General features: G+C 38.0%; 1 protein-coding gene across 4 annotated transcripts in view; it reads left to right on the top strand.

Annotated features, from left to right (window-relative positions):
- mcf2lb (mcf.2 cell line derived transforming sequence-like b) overlaps positions 1 to 21,854 on the top strand; it is a 68,441-nt gene extending 46,587 nt beyond the window's left edge. For 3 of the 4 annotated variants that reach the window (XM_041807075.1, XM_041807074.1, XM_041807076.1), the window contains exons 5-32: positions 2,943 to 3,062; positions 4,345 to 4,461; positions 4,758 to 4,907; positions 4,979 to 5,103; positions 7,280 to 7,394; positions 7,478 to 7,597; positions 9,167 to 9,358; positions 9,449 to 9,640; positions 9,792 to 9,951; positions 10,270 to 10,331; positions 10,428 to 10,513; positions 10,671 to 10,737; positions 10,827 to 10,942; positions 11,073 to 11,142; positions 11,238 to 11,330; positions 11,418 to 11,510; positions 12,373 to 12,498; positions 12,825 to 13,046; positions 13,159 to 13,251; positions 14,811 to 14,889; positions 14,995 to 15,064; positions 15,170 to 15,276; positions 15,524 to 15,616; positions 18,048 to 18,113; positions 18,760 to 18,869; positions 19,378 to 19,490; positions 19,593 to 19,696; positions 20,887 to 21,854. In XM_041807075.1, the coding sequence (XP_041663009.1) occupies positions 2,943 to 3,062; positions 4,345 to 4,461; positions 4,758 to 4,907; positions 4,979 to 5,103; positions 7,280 to 7,394; positions 7,478 to 7,597; positions 9,167 to 9,358; positions 9,449 to 9,640; positions 9,792 to 9,951; positions 10,270 to 10,331; positions 10,428 to 10,513; positions 10,671 to 10,737; positions 10,827 to 10,942; positions 11,073 to 11,142; positions 11,238 to 11,330; positions 11,418 to 11,510; positions 12,373 to 12,498; positions 12,825 to 13,046; positions 13,159 to 13,251; positions 14,811 to 14,889; positions 14,995 to 15,064; positions 15,170 to 15,276; positions 15,524 to 15,616; positions 18,048 to 18,113; positions 18,760 to 18,869; positions 19,378 to 19,490; positions 19,593 to 19,696; positions 20,887 to 20,966 (3,141 nt within the window). In that variant the 3' untranslated portion in view covers positions 20,967 to 21,854. The remainder of the gene's footprint in view (positions 1 to 2,942; positions 3,063 to 4,344; positions 4,462 to 4,757; positions 4,908 to 4,978; positions 5,104 to 7,279; positions 7,395 to 7,477; positions 7,598 to 9,166; positions 9,359 to 9,448; positions 9,641 to 9,791; positions 9,952 to 10,269; positions 10,332 to 10,427; positions 10,514 to 10,670; positions 10,738 to 10,826; positions 10,943 to 11,072; positions 11,143 to 11,237; positions 11,331 to 11,417; positions 11,511 to 12,372; positions 12,499 to 12,824; positions 13,047 to 13,158; positions 13,252 to 14,810; positions 14,890 to 14,994; positions 15,065 to 15,169; positions 15,277 to 15,523; positions 15,617 to 18,047; positions 18,114 to 18,759; positions 18,870 to 19,377; positions 19,491 to 19,592; positions 19,697 to 20,886) is intronic. The other variant, XM_041807077.1, reaches the window with a different exon arrangement.
- Positions 21,855 to 23,147: the final 1,293 nt, after the last annotated feature.

Genomic DNA, 23,147 nt, shown 5'->3' with positions numbered 1-23,147 from the left:
TTTTAACTTGAGCACTAACATTAACTCACTGATTACAGTTTTCTAAGCCAGAGAAATTCTTAAATTTTATAGTTGTAAGGGTCTATGTCTTGTCACTGCAGCTGCCATGACAGAATTGCTGTGACAGACACGACAGGTTTACCCTTGCTATGGAAACACAAGATGTTAATTCGAAGACTGCTACATAACAGTGTTAGTTTTGACAGCTTTTTAGATATAGTTCTAGTCTTAAGATTGAATTGCCTTGTAGTTTAGTCATTGATACCCTTTATAGTTTTGTTCTAGTTGCAGTCCTTTGCCCTAATCTGGTGCAAATTGTATCTGTGCATTCTAAGCACCCTGCAAAACCTTGGATCCCTGCTTTCTAGCTGAGAGACAGAAGAGCTGCAGCTTCAACATTCCTAACAGCTTATGCCCTCATATATTAGTTTTTGAATTTCCAACAAAAAAAGTACATTTAAGTCTCATTTAGTCTCCTTGACCAAAACTAAACTTAGTTTCCATCTGAGTTTTTTGTCATCCAAGATCTATTTCTAGCTATATTTAGTCCACAAAAGTAACACTACTGCATAAGTGTGAGCTACCACTTGAAGCTGCCATTCTGTTGCCGTATCTCATCCATTCTTGAGATGGACTATGATTACTCTCTGCTTTCGGTTTTGGATTCTGTTTCCGAAGTGCTTCCCACAACACATCCATTCTCCAACCTCTTATCCCATAACGTTGCAAAAAGGATACCAAATGAAGAGCTGTTTGGGAGTGGGAAGACTCTTGTTATTATTGATTTGAGCCAAATAATTCAGATCTCTAAAAAGAGCCGGATCTCCCATCACTTCCAGTGAGGCTCTATTGATATTAGCTGCTGAAATGCAAATAAGATTAGCGTTTGCTGTGACAATTCATGACAAACTGTACTGAACCAAACTGGACTGTTTCAGGTAGTTTTGCATGTCTGTATGAGTTACAGCAGCAGCAAATGTAAATATCACTTGTAAATTTGGTTACAAATGCCATTTAACAGTCTGAACCATTTTCATTTGCAATTCAGGTATTGTAAACTCTGTTGGAGGACTTGAGGTTAACTCCTTGAGAAACACCCTTAAGCAGCTTCTAAAAAGGAACATTTCAAAGCTGCTAATTTTTTTCTCTGATTTTGAATTACAAATTTATTACGTTAATTTGAAGATAGAAGGTTTCACCTCAGAAACAAAAAGACTGCAGTACAGTTCTAAAATTAAAGATAGATCTGAATCTTAGATATACAAGACTGTAAGGTCATTTTCAATCTTTGTATTTGTCAAAAATGTTGTTGACTAGTTTTTCAGCGTTTGTTTTTTTAATTTAGTTTCAAACACAAGTAAGACTCTGATGACACTCCTGCTGAGCTATTGGTTCATCCTTAAAGCTCTGCTGCATCCCTAGCTAGCAGGTTAACTATGTGATCGACGGATGTGTGCATGCAAATGCATGTTTTCTGAAAAGAGGTCTGTGGAGGTGACGTTGGGGCTGAGGCTGTGGCCAGTATTTTTTTTCAACATTTTACAGGATTTTGTTATAAAAGCAGCTTTGCAATAAGCTTTTTCCAAGTGTAATACTAGCATGTTGTCTGTTAATGTTAGCACTGCTGGTATCTCAAAGACAGATATATTTGCATACTACAGTATCAAATACTATCTGCATTTTCTCCACCATGTTGTCACATTTTTAGTTTCAATCTACACAGAACACCATATTACTTTTCCATCAATGTAACTGGTTAGAAATTGAAGATGCAGTGGGGTCTTAAAAATATTTTGGGATTGGTCTTACAAAAGGTCTTAAAAAGTATTAATTCAATTTCTCATTTTCTGTATATAGTCATATAAAGATGAGTAAGTGGACTTACTGTGTACATACAGTAAAAGCACAGCCTTTTGACTGCACTGAAAATAAAGATTTTACCATGTTTTTTCTCTGTTGTGTTAACATTTTTAATGCCATCAACCATAAATGTTGTTGATGTTACAGCTCTTTATATCAAAACATGTTATAAAACATCAGTTTGCCCCACAACAGTTTTCATTCCTTCATGTAGTGAGCGGCCGTGTTCTCCTCGTTTACTCGGTCAGAAAGGACAAACACTAAGTTGATTTATTAATCCTATTAACAGCTCTATTCCCTAGTGGTTTTCATTTATGGTGTATTCATCGTCATTTCTGCTTAGACCAGCGCTCCTAAACCCACTGGGGGACTAGCGGCCAATCAGGCGGAGCAGCCGTTTAGGTCATTAGCTAATTAAAGCTGCATTAACAACTGCATTGCCTGAGGAGGGAAGATCCATGTCCAAAACGCAGCCATCATCTAAATGCTTTCCCAGCAGTATTTATCCTGTCAGACAGTGTCAATCAGGACATTTTTATTGGCTTTTTATTGGATCTGTTGGCTGATGTGAATGTATGGTGGCTACATAGAATGATAAATATTAGGATTAAAATGTCCAACAGCATTAATTTGGGGGGGATTCCGGGGTTGGCATCCTTGCTTAAACGCTGACTGTGATTGCGTGTAAGAAAAGCATTTCATCTGAATATGCTCATTAAGAACATGCCAATTTGAGTCCTAGCTGTACCAGTTAGATCAAAAGGCTGAATATATGAGCACTCACACATGTATGAGTGGGCAGTGTCTCCCTCTTCTTCCTCATTATTCTTGTAGAGGCATCCCGGGACGAGAAGATTAATGTCCCTGCCACTTTTGTTGCTCCACATCCCCCACATCTCGCACATCTCTTGTTCTCAACAATCCATATCAAACAGGCTGAATGTGTTTGAGTGAGAGTTTTCACATCGGGCTCACAAAGGATGGAATCATATGTAGGACGTGCAGGCTGTCATCATAGATATTTGATGTTTAATTGGCTCAGAATGGAGGAGAACTGATTTGCATCTTCTCTATCCTTTCAGGGCTCCTTCCCTGGGAACCTCCAGCTGGTTCTGGTTCTGAGACCCACCACCCTCCTGCAGCGTACGCTCTCTGACATCCTTTTCAAGTTCAACAAGGATGAGTTCAAGATGAAGGTGCCGGTGAGTGAAATCAGGCCTACCTCAGGAAAAACATTTTTTCTTTTTAGTCTGACTGATTTTGATGAAGAAGTCTGCTCATTAGAGTTCAAATATTATAGTTAATATGAATTATTCGTAGGAATGGCCCAAATGTTGCACATGACTACTGCTGCCTCAGCAGTGTGTCAGTGTAAATTAATTTCTTATAGGGAAGAAACAAAGCAACTAAAAGCAAACCTATAAAACAAAATAATCAATATGATTTCCCTCTTAGAGCAAGAACCCAACCAGACCTGAATAATCCTTAAGAAGTTTTAATTCTTTTGTGGTTCAAAGACATAGGGAAAAACCAAGCTGCAGCATCCACTGTCAAAAAACAAAGCCAATGCTGAGGTGCAAAAAAGCTTGTGTTCTTCAAGTGTCTTCTTGAGGCTGGTTCCAAATGCAAAGGAATCCCACCAGAGTCCTTCATTAAAATGTGCATTTTTACAGCAGAAATAAACAAATTTACAGCCTGATTATGAAATAAATTTCATCTGATTATCTCTCAGAAGGAGATTTTCACAACCCTTCATTTTGATGAGTAAAGGCTGAGAAATGTACAAAAATTAGCATCATGAGGGGTGGGTCTAAGTTGACTAGCAGGTATGCTGTGGCTATTTTCTAGGAGGCTTAAAGCCTACCTCAGTTCCACCTCTCTGACTATTTTCAAACAGATCAAGAGTCAGAATTTCCAACATGGTGACTGCTATTATTGGGCTTCTAAATGGCTCCTCATGGGATGTGGGTGATACCACTAGAGCAATGTCCATGTTGTATAAAGCCTAGAACAGTGGTTCTTTAGTGTTTTAGCATCAGGACACTCCATCACCCCCTCAATGACAAATTGTGCCCCAAATTTCTTTTACTCTTTAACTAATGTTTTTAATGAAAAGTGGAGAAATTCGGGCTTAAGATGGAGGAAAAGTTGTAATGGAACAAATAGATGGAGACATTTTCTTCAAAATAAAAGCATACGTATCATAGACTGAAAATGGCTTTGTGACCCACTTTTGGGTCCTACCCCACTATTTGAGAACCAAGGGTGTAGAACATACAGTGGATAACTGAATCTCTTTAAAGTGATAGGAGAGGGGAAAATAGAAAACACTGTGGAAATAAGATGCATATACCCAGGTTGAGAGATAGAAATATCATGCTGAAACAGCAGCTCATTTCCACCCCCACTGAAATGTCTCATATTCAGAGCGTGTGTTCCTGTCGTACGATTTGGATGTTATCCTTTTTGATGCTTCTGTTTCAGGTGATCATGCTGAGCTCAGTTACTGAGCTGCACTCTTACATTGACCGCACACAACTGACACATGAACTCGGGGGAACACAGGAGTACTGTCACGAGAAGTGGATCTCTCACCGCACCGTATGTACACAGTAAACACAACCTTAGTGGTCAGCATTAGGCAAATTTCAATGTACCACAACACTGCCAGCATGCAAGCCTATTAAACAAAGCTTACAGAGCAATTTCAATCAATGCTGCAATTTCAAGCATTGCTGTGTTACAAAATATGCTGCCAATTCAAACTCCATTACAGAGTGCAGAATCTGATATCTACCTGTAGAAGAATGGGAGTTACTCTTGTAAAAGTGGTGTTTTCTTGATTCTTTTTATATGAGCATGTTGGCTGAGTCTCTGCCATGTCTTGTTTGTGTCAGGCTATTGAAGGTTTTGCATTAATGGTGAAGAAAACAGCACAGACTCTGCAGTCGTTTGGGACTGAGCTGGCTGAGACTGAACTCCCCAATGAAATCCAGGCAACAACCATCCTGCTGAGCACGCACACCAGCAAGAAAGAAAAAATGAAGGTAACAGTATAATAATACCTAATTTCCGTAGTCTCTCTTTGTATGCATTTTAAAACTTAATCTGTGTATAGGAGGATCTGCTGGTGGCTCTGGGTCAGGGCAGCAGGCTGCTGGAGAGCATCAATGAGCCTGTAGTCAGAGACCCGGACCACAACATGAACCAGGACGAGCTGGAGAACCTGGCCACAGTGCAAAGGTAAAACAGCCGATGATAAATAGGATAGCAGCTGCTGAAACAGCACCTGATGTTTAATCCTTCTGATACACATAAAAGGAAGGATGTTTTAGATTTTGAACTCCTCCATTTAAAACAAGCAAGCATCTTATGCTTTGATTTGTGCTACATATGAATTCAGTGTGTTGCTGAAAATAAAGTATAATTTTCACTATTGTTCAGTGAACTACTAAATTGGAAAATAAAAATGATCTTGAATCAGAATTTTGAAGTGGGAGGCCATAATTATGAGACAAGAAGTCCTAATACTTTAATAAAAAGTCAGAATTATAAGATTGTTATCAATATGAGATAAAAAGCTTAAATAAGGTACTGATTTTGCCCAATGTACTCATAAGTATGACTGTTTATGTTCCCCATAATTTCTACCTGTTATCTAGTAAATATGAGTGATCTCAAATTCAGATTTTTTCCTTATAATTATCACTTTTTATGATTTTTAATCTGTATGTCAAAGTTTAACTTAATATCTCATTGATTTATTTTTTTCTCAAAATTATGAATTTACTGCCATAATTTTCTTTTTCTCATAATGCTTACTTTTTACTTTTTTAATGTTCATACTTACTTAATTTTCACATTGCTAGCATTAGGCTTAAACCTCAGCACTATTTTTTCCTGATTTTTTTTTTCATAAATCAGTGCTATTTGTCATCCTTTACATCAGTCAGTGGGTTTTACAAATTTAAGCCTATAAAAGGTGTCAAAAAGATGCTGACTGTCATCATATAGTGTTAGAATTGATAGAAAAAATTTTGAATTCCTGTTGACAGCAACATCTTTCTTTTTAAAGTGGCAGAAATGGGCTTTTTGGATGATTCGCTACTTAAAATATTCTTGTGTGTGTTTTCAACATTTTTATTTCAAAAAATTAATGACAAACTTTTTTATGTAAGAATTTGTGTATAAATTATTAGAAATGAATGTCAATAATTAGATAAAAAGTTGACATTATGAGATAGTTGTTATTATGAGATAAAAGGTTGAAACAGGGAACTAATTTTATCTTTCTTACTTATACATATGACTTTTTGTGATACTTTAAACTTCTGTCATTTATCTCTTAAATATGACTGTAATATCTAAAAATTCTGATTTTTTTTCTTGATAGTATCACTTAATATCTTATCATTTTGATTTTGTATGTCATAATTTTTCTCTCTTGCTCATAGTTTTTATTTTTCTTATCTCATTACTATGGATATTCTGTCGTAATTTTGAATTTTTCTCATGATTTTAAGTTTTTTTTTGTTTTGTTTTGTTTTTTTTTTTTAAGATTTATTTTTGGGCCTTTTCATGCATTTATAAGATAGGGGAGGACAGTCGATAGACTCGGAAACAGGCAGGAAATGGTACCACAGGCCATATTCGAACCCTGGCCACCTGCGTACATGGTGTGCGCCTTAACCACTTGACTACCGGCGTGCCCTTTAAGTTGTTTTTTTATGTTTATTCTTTTTTAACTTTAATATCACTGGCCAAAACCACCTTTCTTTTTTATGGTTTTAATTTCTTTCTTTTTTTTAAATAAATCAGTGCTATTGGTAACCCTTTATGTCTGTCGTTTGGTTTTATAAATTTATAACCAATAAAAAGTCTCAGATTGATGCTTTCACCATTTGGTTTTAAATTCATGCATGGATGTTAGCTGTTAATTTTGACTTTTTACTTTTAATTTATAGATCTCATCTCTTCTAAACACAATTTTATTCAAAGACTTGTAACATACAAACCGAATTTGCTTAAGATATTATTTTCAAACCCTCTCGATCATTTTTAAAAGAGCTCCTTTTACTGATCCACATTAAAAACATGTATGCCAGCAGGCTTTTGTTTTTGGTGTCACTGATGTTGCCTGGTTTCCTCACGGTTGGCTCCTGTCTGCCATCATGGTGGTTTGAATAATAGTTAGCAGGGCGGTTTGCTTTTCAGTATGATATTTTAAGTAACACTGAGGGCACTGATTCTGGTGTCAGCAAGCATTAGCTTTACATAACATGCACACATGCAATCCCAAAGTAAAAATAAGCACCATAGTCAGCATCCCTGAATTTTCTTTGTTTTATCCACTTTTAGGTCTGCTCAACTACCTTTTTTAGGAGATTCAGTTTATCTCTCTCTCTCTGCTCTTCATCAGGCTGTTGTCTCAGCTGGACGAGACGGAGCGAGCTTTCGATGAGTTCTGGGTGAGACATCATACCAAACTGGAGCAGTGTCTCCAGCTGCGTCACTTTGAGCACAACTACAGAGAGGTGAGCCTGAGCCTGTCGGCGTAGACGTTAACACAATCCTGGTTTAAGACTTAAAAACACTGACTGTGGTGTTTGTGATGCAGGTGAGGGCTCTGTTGGATCAGGTGTCTGAGAAACTCTCAAGCTTCTCTGAAGTGGGGATCAGCCCCGCCCACGCTGACCACATCTTCAGTGAACTCAGCACCTATGAGGAGAGAGTTTGTGTAAGTGATACACACACATTTATACCCACAATTAAGGCTTTGTTTGACCACAGCACGAATAGATGAATAACATGACTTTGTTTATCCTCAGGTTGTATGACTCCTAATAAAAGTAATTATTATACATATGATAGTTATTGTGCTGTTATGATTCTAAACATGTTATTTTATTAAGCACTGCCTTAGCTTATGAACGGTGGAGGTGTTGGTGGATAAAGCTCATGTTGAGCCCAGTGAAAAAACATCTTCTTTGCCAAGAAAAGCTTTCAGTGTGGCGCTTTGCTCTTTATTTAATAAAGAATTGTGGTCCAGTTCCAATACAACTCATTCTCCTCTAATAACGCTGATTGGTCAGGTCTGTTCTCAGACCTGGGAAAGTCATTTCAGAATGGAGCTTTACAAGATGGATTTGCCTGATAACAGACATTGAGCCTGGCCAATCCATCGGCTTTGCAAGCTTAGATTTATTTTTGCATCATGAACAACAAAACAAAGGTAGAAACAAAACAAATAGTATGGACATGATGCAGCATTCTTAACCAGTAAACAAGAAAGAGAAAACGATAGGAGGAGCATGTGGGAATTTAATTTGAAAATATCCATACACATTTGGATCGGTAGACAACTGCATCTTTCCAGATGTCTTATACCAAAATGGTTTGGTGTGAATACTTGTACCTTTTTGCCCCTGATAAGTACAGACATACTGTAAAACTGAGCATGCTTCATTGCGCTCTGTTATTTCCTGCAAATTTGCATACATTTTCACACAAACTTATTTACAACCATTAAACATCACATAATCCTTTTTCCCTCTCTTAGATGTTAATTTTTATAAAGGTCATAAATGCTCTCCATATGTGTCTAGTTTTGTTTTGGGCATTATTCAGTCAAGTGATCCTGTTTTCAAAGGCAGCAGTTTCAGTCATGACCTTCAGCCTCTCCGTGAACTCTGGATAATGTTTAAAATGCTTTTAAAAATAGTTCATCTTAATCTGGATCCAGATCTGAGTCAAAATGTAGAGAATAAAAGGAGAAAGTTGCATAACCAAGCTAGGAGTATAGGTTTATCTTAATTTTGCAATTTGAGTTTAAAATATAACCGTGTTATTGCCTTTTGATATCACATTTTCAGCAATCAACACTTAGTTTTTCACATTATTGTGAGTTTAATGTACCACTCTGTGCCTTTTCTGCAGCAATTTCCTGTTTTTGAGCTGCACTCCAATTGTGCTATTTTTCCTCTGTTATAATGGGAAACATCCTCCCCCATGAAATCTACTACAGTGTTACTTCTAAAATAGGACTGTTTGAATGTATCATACAGTTGTGTCCTAACACTTACTAAAACCTGTGCAAGATCTTTTAGAGATAGCAGAAGCACGTTTTCATACACAAAAGCTGCAATCAGACAGATTATATAATCTCAAAGGTAGTTGAAGTTTTTAGCATATTTAAAGTATATCTAGAGCTAAAACTCATTCAGACATGAAAGGCACAAGTTAAATTGAACAATTAATCAAAGAAGAACTTGTTAAGTAATAACTGTTCCTCCACTCTGCTCTACAGGAGGTGCTGAACATAGCACTGTCTTTAGCCACTGAGGGTGAAGAACTCATCCAGAACTCCCACTATGCTGAGGACTCAATCCAGCCAAAATGCAGCGAGCTCAGAGTGATCACTGAGACTGTGAGCAGCAGCTTACAGGCCAAGAAGGACCACCTCCTCAAAGCCATGGAGCTGCACCACCATCTGGAGAGGGTGAGGAGATGACCACTAAAGCATACTCTGAGTACTTTTACAATGTCTGGAGATTTATACTCATTCTTCTGCCTCTGCTGTCATCCTCAGGCTTCTAAATGGGTCGATGATGGTATTTACCTGCTGGCATCCCAGCCTGTGGATAAATGTCAATCACACGAGGGGGCGGAGTTAGCCCTGCAGGAGCTGGAGCGTTATTTGGACAACGCAGGCCAGAACCAACTGAACGATCTCAGCACCATCTGGAGTGAATATGAAGCAGTGATCAACCCACAGTTCAGGGTAAAACAACCACACAATAAATACACGTTGAATTTGACATGGGGAAAATAGATGTTACTTTTTCTATTGTTTTTGCACCTGTTTCATGTCTAACTTTATGAAAAAGTTTGACCATGATGTTGGCTCTCTCTGATAACTTCATATGTATAAGGAACAAGTGGACAAGGTTTTCCAGAAGCAGGCATCCATGCAGGAGATGTTTGACAAAAGGAGGATCAGCCTGAAGAAGCTTGCAGCCAAGCAGACTAGACCAGTTCAGCCTGTAGCGCCCAGACCTGAAGCCTTCATTAAATCCCCCCTCAACTCACCTGGTTAGTCTCCACACATCCACATCTAAAAGTCCATCCAGCACCAACAAACATGGCACATTCAGAGTCTCTTAGATTATCTTTCTTCCGTTTTCTGATGCTGGGTTTAAAATTCAGCAGATCATCTTGACCATTTATAGATGTATATACGCATTGGTAACTTTCATGTAATTAGCTGATTAGATATGTGTGCTACAGAGTACATGAGTGACTGTATGGAAACAAAAGATGTAGCCTCAAACTGAGCCTTTTTTATTTTATTTAATGCTAGTTTGATGGTGCAGCTCGTCTCTGACTCCCCCCCCTCTTCCTCTTCCTCAGCACACAGAGCTCAGCAGGAGAAAAACAGCTCAGAGATTGACTCTGGGAACAATTGTGAGAAAGTAAGAAAAGAATTGTCAGGACCGTTTGTTTGGATTCCCCCTTAATTATCCGGTTACCTGTCGTTTATCACAGTTATTTGTTGTCTGTTGCCCCAGGGGAGTGTCCCTCTGCAGAATGGAGAGACTAACAGCAGGCATGCCTCACTGTCAGAGGAGGAGGAGAACCTGGCTGTGCTCAGGAGGTAAGAGATCTGCAAAGGCTCTTTCGTGTGTGGCTGAACTGCACAACAGATTGACTAAGAAAAGACAAACATTATCTATAGAGCTGTGCATTTGTGTTTTTTGATTGCACCTGCACCAGATCCTTATTTGATCTCCGTATTCTTTCCTTGTCTGAAGGCATGTGATGAACGAGCTGCTGGAAACGGAAAGAGCCTATGTAGAGGAGCTGCTCTGTGTATTGCAGGTGCTTATTTTCTCATAAACAATTTATTTTCCTTCTTTTTCTTTAATTTTTACCTGAAATTAACTGTTTTTTTGTGTTTGTTGTTGTAGGGATATGCCTCTGAGATGGATAATCCAGCAATGGTTCACCTCATCCCTGCTCCCCTGCAGAACAAAAAGGAGATTCTGTTTGGCAACATGCCAGAAATTTACCATTTTCACAAGAGGTGAAAGAGCGCCATCTGCCTGCCATTCATGATATAAATGCTATGGCAGCTGTTGTTCATCCAACTTAACAGACATTTAACAAATTATTTTTTCTCTATTTTTGCAAAACATAATATTCATGGTTTGCAGGACTTTCCTGAGGGAGTTGGAGCAGTACACAGACTGTCCAGAGCTGGTTGGCCGGTGTTTTCTAGAAAGGGTGAGTGATTATGACATAGTTTAACACAGAGATATAAATCAAGATGGGCTCTTGAAGGGTTTTTAAGAAAGTTATATTTCACTGCCTCCCTTTAGATGACCGACTTGCAGATCTATGAGAAGTACTGCCACAATAAGCCTCGCTCTGAAAGCCTCTGGAGGCAGTGCTCAGATTGCGCCTTTTTCCAGGTAAACACAGGCAACACAACAGTCAAATTCATGAATTTATACATTTTTCACTGTGTTTCATTCTAATGTTTCTTTCTTCGTTGTCAGGAGTGTCAGAAAAAGCTGGAGCATAAACTGGGTTTAGACTCCTACCTGCTGAAGCCTGTTCAGAGAATTACCAAATATCAGCTGCTATTGAAGGTATGGTAGCCTGTAGACTGATAATTTGCCTTTTAGTTGGATTTCTCTTCTTCAGCCATTCACTGTAATCACATGGCAGCCGTTTTCCTTTTATATGCTCAAGGATATCAGCTCAAGAATGCTGGTTCAGTGTCAGACTACTTTATTCCAGGTCATAAGTCATAAATGTTAAATTATAATTCTAGCAATTCTCCAAAAAAATAACAGATAAGACAGAAAAAACAGTGAAAACCAAATGTAGTCATATTTCAACGTAGCCCATTTGATAACCTGTTAGCTACTGTCATGTTACACCTAATGCTGGCATCCAGGCTCATCTTAATCCAGTGGTTCCCAAAGTGGGCCGTGGGCCCCTTCAGTGTGGCATGGTGTCATGACAGAGGGAGGCGTGACAAGGCAACCCCAGCTGATGACCTCAGCACTGAAGAAAAGGAGCAGTACATTTGCTGTCACCTCAGATTCGTCAATGCAGTTGCAGATCAAGTCCAAGAAATTGTCTGCAATTTGAATAGAAGTGGAAAAGGAGTACCCACTTCTAGGCAGGATAGCTCCAGCCACTCTCTTCCCTCCGCAGAATCCTTGCTCCAATCAAGACAAAATACAGAACAAAACTGGACACAGTTTTTTTTACTTTTGTTTCTTCCCTTTTGACCAGCTTCCAACAACTTGGGGTGTTTTTTTGCCTCAGATTGATTCTCTAGTATTATGTACAGCACTTTGGCCATTTTCTACTTTAATTTGATTGATTAATTAATTGTCAGAAACCCTAACAGGATATGAACTCCAACCCTGAGCTTGACCTAAAGGCTTCAGAGTGAGTATGATCAGATTGAGCTGCTATTTATTATGTTTCTAATGGCAGGAAATGCTGAAGTACAGTAAAAGCTGTGAAGGGGCTGATGACCTGCAGGAGGCGCTCACTTCCATTTTGGGCATCCTCAAGGCAGTAAATGACTCCATGCATCTCATCGCCATCACAGGATATGAGGTGAGACATTAAACAAGACACAAAGACACATCAGGAATATTCTGTGTATAGGTTAAAATGTCAAGTTAAAGATGCACCCTGGTTTTAGTACAGACAGAACATTTTTGTTTTTATGGTAATTAACACACAAATGTAGAGTAGCTGTTTCCAAGATGATAAATGTACACTATTCAGGATCCAGACACTCCAAACAAAAACAGACCTGACAGAAAACAGACACATTGAATTTAACATATTAAGCTGTACAAAAATCAAGTTATGGCCTCTCTACAGTTAATGTGATTAGATGTGGTGTGGTTGTTCAGCTCTGCTCTCTCCTTCCTCAGGGTAATCTGAGTGAACTGGGTAAGCTGCTAATGCAAGGGTCATTCAGCGTGTGGACAGAGCACAAGAAAGGTCATGCTAAGGTGAAGGATCTGGCCCGGTTCAAGCCCATGCAGAGGCACATCTTCCTCCACGAGAAAGCCCTGCTCTTCTGCAAAAGGAGGGAGGAGAACGGGGAGGGCTACGAGAAAGCTCCATCCTACAGTTTTAAGCAGTCTCTGAGTGTGAGCATCTTTACGGTCTTCAAAATGGGAATTTATGTTCACGTTCTTGTTCTGCTATGCCTTTGTGTGCATAAAATGTTTTATAGCTATACCTTGCCTTCTTTTTGAACAGATGAGCGCAGTTGGCATTACTGAGAATGCAAAGGGAGACAACAAGAAATTTGAAATCTGGTGCAACTCCAGAGAAGAGGTGTACATTGTTCAGGTATGTTGTCACTCAAACGTAGTGCTTTGTTGATAGTCCTAGAATTTTCTATTTTTCAACAAATCTGATAAAAACAAACTGGAAATGGACAAGAATACATCCAGGGCAATTTATAATCTAATATATATTAAAATCAAAAATTGGTATTGTGAGGAATCACTTGAAAACTGCAGCTACATAAAATCCTTTATAACAGACAGAAACCTTAAACAGAACTAGGCTGTGAGTGGCCATCTGCCTTGACATAACTTATCTGGGCAGTGAAAACTTTTATTTGTGTTCAGATCTAAATCTAAACAATTATCTGAAATAATCCCCAAAAATTAAACATTGTTTTAGTTTAGTAGTTTGCTTGAAAACCACAATGCCCATGCCCCCAAAGAAGAGAGAAACTGTCTATGGTGCAAAGTTTAGAATTTTGTCTGATTTTCAAATGATTTTCATCATTTAGAAACGGCATTTTATATTTACTTGCGTGGTGTTTGTGAGATATTAAAATTGGTTTGATGAGCCGAAACATTTAGGTGTGATAAATATGCAAAAAAATCAGGAATCAGAAGGGGGCAACTACTTTTTCACGGCACTCTACTTGTGTAGATTTGTTACATTTAGCTGAAGGAAACAAAGCTTGAGTGAGCAACTGTCTCTGAAACTACTACTAAAATGGATCTGTACTTAATTAAATCCCGGATTAGATCTCTGACCTTTTTTACTGTTTATTTATGAACTATTGTTTGACTGTAAGGTTTTTCGTGTGGCATTTCATGAACGTAACTGTCAGACATTGTTTATGAATAAAGCTGAGTTTTTAAAAATATTTCTGAAATGGAAAATACATTGTTCAAATTACAGTAATTCTGTTCTGACAGAGAAGGCCTCATTTGAACATTCTGTTAGAGGTGCCTATAGAGATATACGGTCTGCAGCCAGTCTGTCTTTGAACTGTCTTATCAATACAGTAGAGTATTTATCACACTTCTAAAACAACCAACAAATGAGACAACACATACCTAAAAGGATTTTGCAAACCACTTTTGGGAAACACTGTTAAATCTGGAAAATACAGTGCCTTTTCACCAAGCTTTTTTTCCACCAAGTCCACTTCAGTTCAGTGAGGTATGCTGTTATTTGTGTTTTCACAGTCAAAACTTAGGAAAGGTATCAAATAACTGATTTGTCCCATTCCACTTTTATGGTATTCCTATATTGGGGTATCATGCGTATGTTACAAACCCTAAAGGGTGCAGCTAAACCTCCACACACACAAACACCAAAACACACTCCCAGATAACAGTACCAACGAATCAAGTAATGTCTATATGTATTTTAAAAAATCACAAAAACTTGGTTTATGACCATTTTGATAGTTTTAGATAACCTGGTGGTGCACCTGAAATGTGTTTTATATTCTTTTATGAACTTTTTTGACAATAGACTAAAACACTGTGTGTTTTTTTTTAATTTTCATGCACATTGATCTTTGCATCCATAGTAACAGTGGTCAGAATTATTCCTTTTACAAAGAGCCCTTTCATATTTGTTTGACTCTCCTCTTTTAGGCACCCACAGCTGAAGTAAAAACGACTTGGGTGAATGAGATCAGAAAGGTTTTAACAACCCAGCTGGAAGCCTGCAGAGGTACAGAGTGATGTTTTCAAAAACCTGTTTCTGAATCTTGTGTTCATGTTTAACTACAGCTTGGAAAACAACACCTTTGATCAATATTGTTTCTGTGTTACAAAGCAAACCAGCAGAGGGCACCGGACCAGGTTTTCCAGTTCCCTCCTGTTCCCAGTGGAACAGTTAGTCTCAGGTAAAGCTGCCAGTGAGATCAACTGAAAATCTGATTGAAAACTTCTTATACTGAGAATGGTCGGGATTGATTTGCGGCTTATGTTCCACTATCATCCTTTCACAGTCCCTTTAAGTCCAATCAGAGGAGCTTTAAAAAGGGAGAGGAGAAGAAAGCTGAGCCCTGCAGCCCTGATGCTAACTCTTCTTCTTCACCAAAGCCCACAGGAAAAGGTAAGGACACATGCAGAGGTACTCAACAAGAACAAAAAAAAACCTCATTCAGCAGTTCTAGTGCATGCCTTTTACTACAAAAACTATTGTGTGTCTCTATGTATTGCCCTTACCTATTGTCTCTTCCACTGAATCAGCTTAAACCTCGTTTTCCCGTATACTCTTGTTAACTTACCTAAACCCTTCCTTCCTTCTTGTCTTCTTGTTCTTCCCTTCTTTTTCTTCTTCTGGGTTTCCTCTATGTCAGACGAGGCTGTGACAAGCCCTACCTCAGACAGAGCTGCTGTGGCTAAAAAGCGCTTTACTTTACAGGGCTTCAGTAATCTCAAAGCTCAGAAAGGTAACAGAGGAAACCATCAGTTTCATATCATAACTTCAGCCCATTGCACCATCTTCTGCTTTTCTGAGATAAATGTGACTTTCCATTGACATTTTGTGTATTTACATGAATGTTTTTATCTATGAGTGATAGATGACAATTAACCTTTATCCTCTTGAAATAACCTAATTTTATTTTCTATTCTTTGCACAAATTGAGATTTTTTTTAATGTTGAGTTTTTATTGAGTCAGTTTAGCCATTTCTGTCTGTTTCAATTTCTTATGCCAAGCAAGGCTAGCTGCCTAGTTTGATATCCATCTTTACATCTAACTGAAGGGCAGTTTGCCTTTTTGTTAAAAATATAAAAGCTTCTAACTAACAGAGTAACTAGATAATGTATATACGTATCTTAAAGCCTGACCAGCAGGTCAAACCCTGCATGCTTCCCTCCACAGAGCTAACAGCTACTGATGATAAAAGCTTTACATTACCCATGATGATTCTCCTGCCAGCAGGTATCTCACAGCTTTAGACACTGTTTTTTAATCCCACCCTTTTCAGCTTTGACCTTACACTGAAAGAAAAGCAAAAGCTTTATTACCAGCCTAAACATGGCTACTTTCTACACCTCAGTTTACAAAAAGGTTAGGATGCTTTGTGAAGTTATGATTGAAGTATAATGTGATGAGCTGTAAAACATACAAAACAATATTCTATGGAATATGTCACAAATAAAGTAATATCAAAACTGAGAAATTACATTTGCATTTTGGGAAAAAAAAATACATATTTTTTATTCAATGCTCAGCATAGTTTTCAAAACAGGAATGGACAATGTTACAGTATTTGAGTAAGAGTAAATAGAATATTTTCTGGAAATGTGTGTGTGAGATTACCACAGTGAGCTTGCTTACAGTATTTGAGTAACACTAAAAAGATTTGTGGAAATGGTAAATGGAGCATCCCAGAGAGGCAGAGTCTCTCTGAAGTAAAGATGAGAAGGGTCTCAAATATAAGTCAAATTGGAAAATAGCAAAATAATTTTAGAGTGATAAGAACAAATATCTGTGTGCATTGGAAAGGGGGCCAAAAACCAATAACCTGGATGGCCATGATTTACAAACACAAAACATTTTTTAAAGAGGGAACTGGTTTCAACTTTAACTTTAATGTCTCTGAAGATAAATTTGCTTTAATGCCAGGCAAAAATATATATACATATACAGTGCTTAACAAATTTATTAGACCACCTGTCATATTTGTCTCAAAGACCATCCAGCATCATGAACTGCTTTAATGCAGACTCTTTCATTTTCAGTGAGCTCTCCACGTTTTACCATTTTGAACAGGAATGAGGAATTTCAAACTGAATTCACCCAAATCTGAGCCGGCTCACTGGGCTTCTCTGAGAAGTCAGAAATTAATCAAGCATAACCTTCAACCACTAAAACGAATTTTTCTGTTCAGGAATGCAAGTAAATAACTATAATTTGACACATTAATCAAGAAATGATAATGTGCATTACTATTTTTTCAGTTTTTTTTGTAAATCAGTAAATTTGAAAATTCATGGATAACAATAATAATTATGTTTTAGCATTAAAAATATCATTTGGGTTAAAGAGCTTCTACATATTGATGTATTAACCGTTGCAGAATGATTTTGGTAATTACCAATGCTGTTAATATAGGGCAGCTGTGGCATAAACCTTACTTTGGTTAGGGTTAGGGTGGTCTAATAAATTTGTTAAGCACTGTTTATTATAAAGACAAGCACATAGACTCAGGCATTAGAAACACAAAACATGAAAATGATATACAAGAGGACATCAAGAGAATAATATTAAACTGTCCTTATACTATCAGTGAAAGACTAACATCACCATGTTCAAACTTAAAAAAATATGTGATGATGTCGGCAATGAATACAAATTGGGCATAAACTGTAATTTCCAAAAACAATAAAACCTATTTGCTTTTATATCTGATATACTGAATTTGTGCTATTTAAATGGTGTTTTACAAAGCATTTTAACTTTATAGAAAAAAAAGAGTTGTATTTGAATGTCCCAAAGTGTGGCGATGAGTCAGCATGCACAGAAATAGAGCCCTGAAGCGGCTAAATGCAGCTATGATTCAATGTAATATTTGAAGCTTTTGCTTTTCCTTCTGTGATGGATCAAAATGCCTCTACATTAGCCTCCTCAGATCAAAAAAACATAAGAACTCCAAGTAGAAACTATCTCATATGGATGAGATTTCTTTCTCTTTTGTGGCTTTCCTGAGCCTGTCTGTTCCAGCTGTCTGTGCATTTGTGTCACCTTAGTCTGTGCTGAAAAATCTCTTCACCATGTAGCCTTTGTTCTTTTTTTAGTCCAAATGTGCCTTAAAATTGTTGGATTTCTAATCCTTCTAACATCCTTGGCAACTTATTTTCTTGCTCTACACCAGGATCTCCCACAAGCCCTGATCACAAGACGAAACGCCAGAGCGACCCCACGCCATTCGGTTTCAAAGGTACTTTGTCTAGTCATCAGATACCTGCACACTCTCTCTCTCTCTGGTTTGTCCCGAAAGCCTAGAGAACAGCCTCTGACTCTGATGATGACTCTGATGATGACTTTGATTGGCTGTAGCTGCTACTGGGAGAGTGACTAGCTGTGTTTTTATCACCTCCTGTCCTTCAGATCCAGGTCCTCCCCCGCTCCCCCTGAGCAGGGCCAGGTGGTTCAGCACCTCTAGTCTCTTACAGTCTAAATGGAGAGGTACACCGACATGCTGGATGTGTGTTAGGCCCACTACTTCACCTCGATAAACACTTATGTCTTTATCAGTTGTTGCTTTGCCATCCCACATCTCCCTACTCCTTACAGACCTAGTGAAATAACAGAAATGCACTAATGTGGAGGGACTCTTGCCTGCAAATTTACTTGTTTGGGTCAGGGTACTTAGACTGTGGAAGTGCATGTCTGTCTCTGTAGTTTTGATAATTATTGTGTCATGCTGGGATTCTTGGGATTAGCAGCTTTTTTGTGGTCCTTTGGCTCACTCTTTCACGTTTGTAGTTTCTCTCCCTCTCACCGCAGGTCACGCACGTTTCATAGGTTTAGGCTTGAATATGCTGTAAACTAAACACCCACATGTGTCTCCCTTTTCATCTCAGGTTGGAACAAAACCTCCTTGTCTCTGGACGCCTCAGAGGAGCATGATGGCTACTCTAGTGCTGACGATCCCCTAAACTCTGACCCAGAGGATGACGGAGTAAAGAAACTGGTGAGCAGTAGTAAAGGGCAGGGTATATGCCGAGGTGTGCAGTCAGGGGCAGCAAGGCTAGCAGTGCTGGCCCTGTTAAAAATTAATATAATAGATTTTTTTCATAGTTAAAAAGTTTTTCTGAAATGTGAGTGGAATCAGTTACTTGTTTAATATGCAACTCCATAAAGAAAATGAACGGTTATATTTTGTGCTGAATGGAAATTTCCTACGTCTTAAATGCATCACAGCTCCTTTCCTCCATTAGGGCCAGAAGTAGTTGCATTGCAAGCCCTGAGCTGAAGCTGGTCATTACTATTGGGGTTAAAACATTAAGTGACAGTGTCATCAGCCAATCAAATTTTGATGTGTTATTGAGAGACTGCCTTAGGGCCAGTGGAGTTTCTTGTGCTAGCCTGGGTGTTGCCATTCAAATGAGCGGAGGTGATTGGCGTCTGAAGTCTGAGAAAGCTCTTGTTTTGTTGTCTGATTTTATGATGTGTTCTTTCTTGTCCTTAACTTTGAGCAGACTGCTGGGAAATACACTGTGATGGCTGACTATGAGAAGGACGGTGCTCAGGATTTCTCAGTGAGGAGTGGAGACATGGTGCAGCTGGTCAAAGAGGGAGATGACCAACAGTGGTGAGAATGATAATAAATCTTAAGAAATAAACCAAATATTTTAGAGGCACTGCCATAATAATAATAATCATCATATGTCTCTGTTCTTGTGTGGCCCTGCAGGTTTGTACGTAACCTGAGCACTTCTAAGGAGGCCTGGATCACTGCTGCTAATCTTATCACACTTATTGGAAAGTCAAAGTCTTGCCAGTCTCTGACAAGCTCAGGTAATAAAATTGTGGGAAATTATCTTGGTAGGAGGAAACAACGACATAAAGTCCCATATTTATAATTCTAAGTGCCTCTTATTCATGTCTTTAGAATAAATCTTTAAGTTTGTTCCATCTAATCATACTTAGAACTCGCTGTGTTAGTTGGTACAGCTTGTGGTGTATTAGAAATGAAAAAGGAAAACTAAAAAAGTAGCGCAAAATAAATAGCAAAGCAGAAATTAATAACCTAATGGAGCCTGAGCGGAGCAGTTTAAACACTTGTAGTTGATGTTATCTACCCTCTCTGCTTTCACATCCAGAGGCTTTTCAAAAACAGCGTGGAGAAGGAGAGAGATAAGAAGCCGGCAGGTCTCGTAGCTCTGCTGCTTTTGCAACTGGAGCAAACTTTTCTTCTTCGTGTGTTTTGTTTTGCCGGCTTCTTCCCTTCTTTCATTGGTAGTTTAATAGAACAGTTAGGAGCATTATTGCCACCTAGATTAGTGTGCTAATACTGCCATCTGTGATGTGTATAATGAGGGGATTCTTCTGATATATGCACTTCCCAAGAGATGCATAGTTATGCACACTTTTATCACGCCTCATCTTAATTATTGTAATGCATTTTACTTTGGTTTTAGCCAGGCCTCTCTCAATCTTTTAACTGGTAACTGTATAAACAAGCACATTTATCCCATTTTAGCCTCTCCTCATTGGCTACCTGTGTGTTTTGGGATTGGTTTTAATTTTTTTTTTTTACTTATAAATCTTTCAATGCACTGGCTCCTTCAGACCTTTTTAACCTCATGTTTATCTGTGGCCTTCAAATCCACCAATCAGTCATTTTCTTACTGTTCTGAGGTCAAAGTTGAATCTCAGGGGTGATTGAGCTTTTTCAGTCCCTGTGTCAAAGCTCTCACTCTGCCTCTACACATTTGACTGTCCCCCATATTGCCTGTTTCTAAATCAAACTTAAAAATGCACTTTTATTCCCTGGCTTCTGGCTTTCTGTGAGAATTGGCTTTATAAGCTCTCTGTTTTCATTTGTCTTTTTGTGTCCTCTTGTTTTTGAATTGGCCCTATACCTCTCTTGTGTTACTAATTTTTGTTGTTATTCATATTTGGCCAAGTTTATGTCATTTTTAATGTGCTTCATAAATACATTTGGATTTGGATTAATCCTGATCAAATGTGTGTATTTCCAACAGAAGGCAGTGGCTCTGGAAACCTTAGCACATCCTCCAGCTGCAGCGAGACGTACACCAGCTTCTCTGACATCAAACCCTGAGCTCCTTAGCACTTCGTCCATCACCAAAATGCCCCTGCATCGTGTGGCTGTATTGCCAGCATTGGTACTTGTTGGAATTTTACCAGGAACTCACAGAAAAGCTGTATTTTTCCATTTTTTTTACATCATGCACATGCACCAGTTATGTAGACAATGTGAACATATGTGAAGATACTGAGTATAGAGGTATCCAGACACAGACAATGACTTCACAGTATCGTACAGTGATCTTTCTTTAGTCACACACCTGTCTGTGTATTTTTTACAAAAACAGAGAATCCCTGTCATTATATTGGAGTAGATGTATGAATGGACCAGCAGGACTGATCTCAGCTGATGCATCTATTTGTGCTAAAATTAAACCTGGAGAAAATGTGGTCATCATCCTTTCTGTTTTTCTGCACTGCATCACCCTGGAGTTCATAATCTCACTGTTATCGTACCTTAAAAGGGAAATGGTAAATACGCACAGCTTGCTTAACCTGAATGAATGTTCTCTCAGAGTCTATAAACCCCTGTTTATTGTTTTTTCCCATTATATGTGTATATTTATTTGTAAAAAACATTCTGATTTCCTCCTCATCTCTTTAATAGCTGTCTTTGGACTCTCTTCCTGTATGGCATTTGTCTATTTGTTGCATAGTCTGTATAAAGCATTTGTCTGTTTTCATCGCAATGATAGAAACCTATTCTGCAACCAGCTACCCAGACTTGTCCATCAGCTTTTGTGTTTTGGGCTGTCCAATGACCTAAATGTAAGATTCTGTGGATTTCCATGTACACTACAGTTAAAAATGTTTCTCCATGTGAATAATCACTGTATAGCGCTAACTTATTCCCAATGGAGGGATGATGTTCTGAATGTAGATATTGTTCATTACTATCTGTCTGCCATTAAGTTTGTTATTTGAGATGCTATATTGTACATTAAGTCTGGTGATGTCACTAATTTGTGACTGGTCTAATTTTTTTTACATAAACGACCTGTGACAACTTGATCACTGCCTCTTTCTCTAATTTGTGCCACTAAATGAAGGCGCTTTGGGGTGGAAGTGGTTTAGTGACAGCAAACTATGCATTTGTGTTACTTATTGGGAACAAGTCAGATAGAGAAAACAAAGAGGAAAAGGCCTTTATTATAATGATGGGTTTGTTCAATAGACACAGATCCCATTTGAGAGCCATTTTATATAATTATTACTATTTCCATTATTATTTTCATATGTGTGTCTCTTTGATATGTGATTGATTAGTAGTGAGTATTTCCTCTCCACACCACTCTACCACAGGCATATCATGCATTAGGGACTCATGTTTGATGGTGAAATATTGTTTTATATCAGGTGTGTCATGAAGCCCAGCCAGTGAGCAGATTTCATCTGGGCCACAATATATTTTTGGGTGACAGTATATTTTGAAAAAAAAAAAAAATAGTTACATGATATTTTCATCAAGAAAATTAAGCATGATTGGAGTAAAATACGAGCATAAATATCAATCATATATGGTAACATTGCTAAATTTAAAAGGTCAAATGAAGCCAAACTGGTTCTGGTATTCTTCCATCTTACAGAAAACAGAAAATGAAAGAGGCCTTTTTCATAGCCTGAGCCAGAAATGAAAGTGAAACTTAGGAACTGGGTTGCCAGACTTGTCAAAAACAAGCTTTTAAACCTTTGGACATAAATTAGACTTAGGTAACTAGTGCAGACTATCAACTGAAACTGAATCTAGGAGTTTCAGGATTTCAATGGCCAGATTTCCAAAACAGTAAAACTTGAATAACTGATTTTGAAAAAGTAAAAGTAAATAAATAAGTTGATAACCCACATAATCAAAGGAAATACATTTGAACTATAAACTCAAAAACACCAAGGCTATTTGAACCAGTTCAGCAGTAACTCACAAAATTGTTTCTGGCACTTAAGTTTCACTAGTTTTGTTTACAATATTATCTATTAAAAATGTAGTTCCCAAAGTGGGGGTTGGGGCCCCTGGTGGGCTTACAAAACAAAAAGGAGGGGTCACAGGGTGCTTTCCAAAAACACAAAAAGAAATTTAATGTGATTCGAATGGTATATTTAACCCATTATTACAAATAATATCTTTATACGATTTCAATTTAAGAATTAAAAGGCATAGCTATTGAATGAAATGTATACATAAATATAATAAATAAAA

The sequence above is a fragment of the Cheilinus undulatus genome, linkage group 15, assembly GCF_018320785.1.
Source record: "Cheilinus undulatus linkage group 15, ASM1832078v1, whole genome shotgun sequence".
Lineage (NCBI taxonomy): Eukaryota > Metazoa > Chordata > Actinopteri > Labriformes > Labridae > Cheilinus > Cheilinus undulatus.
This window is presented reverse-complemented; position numbering and strand designations above follow the sequence as displayed.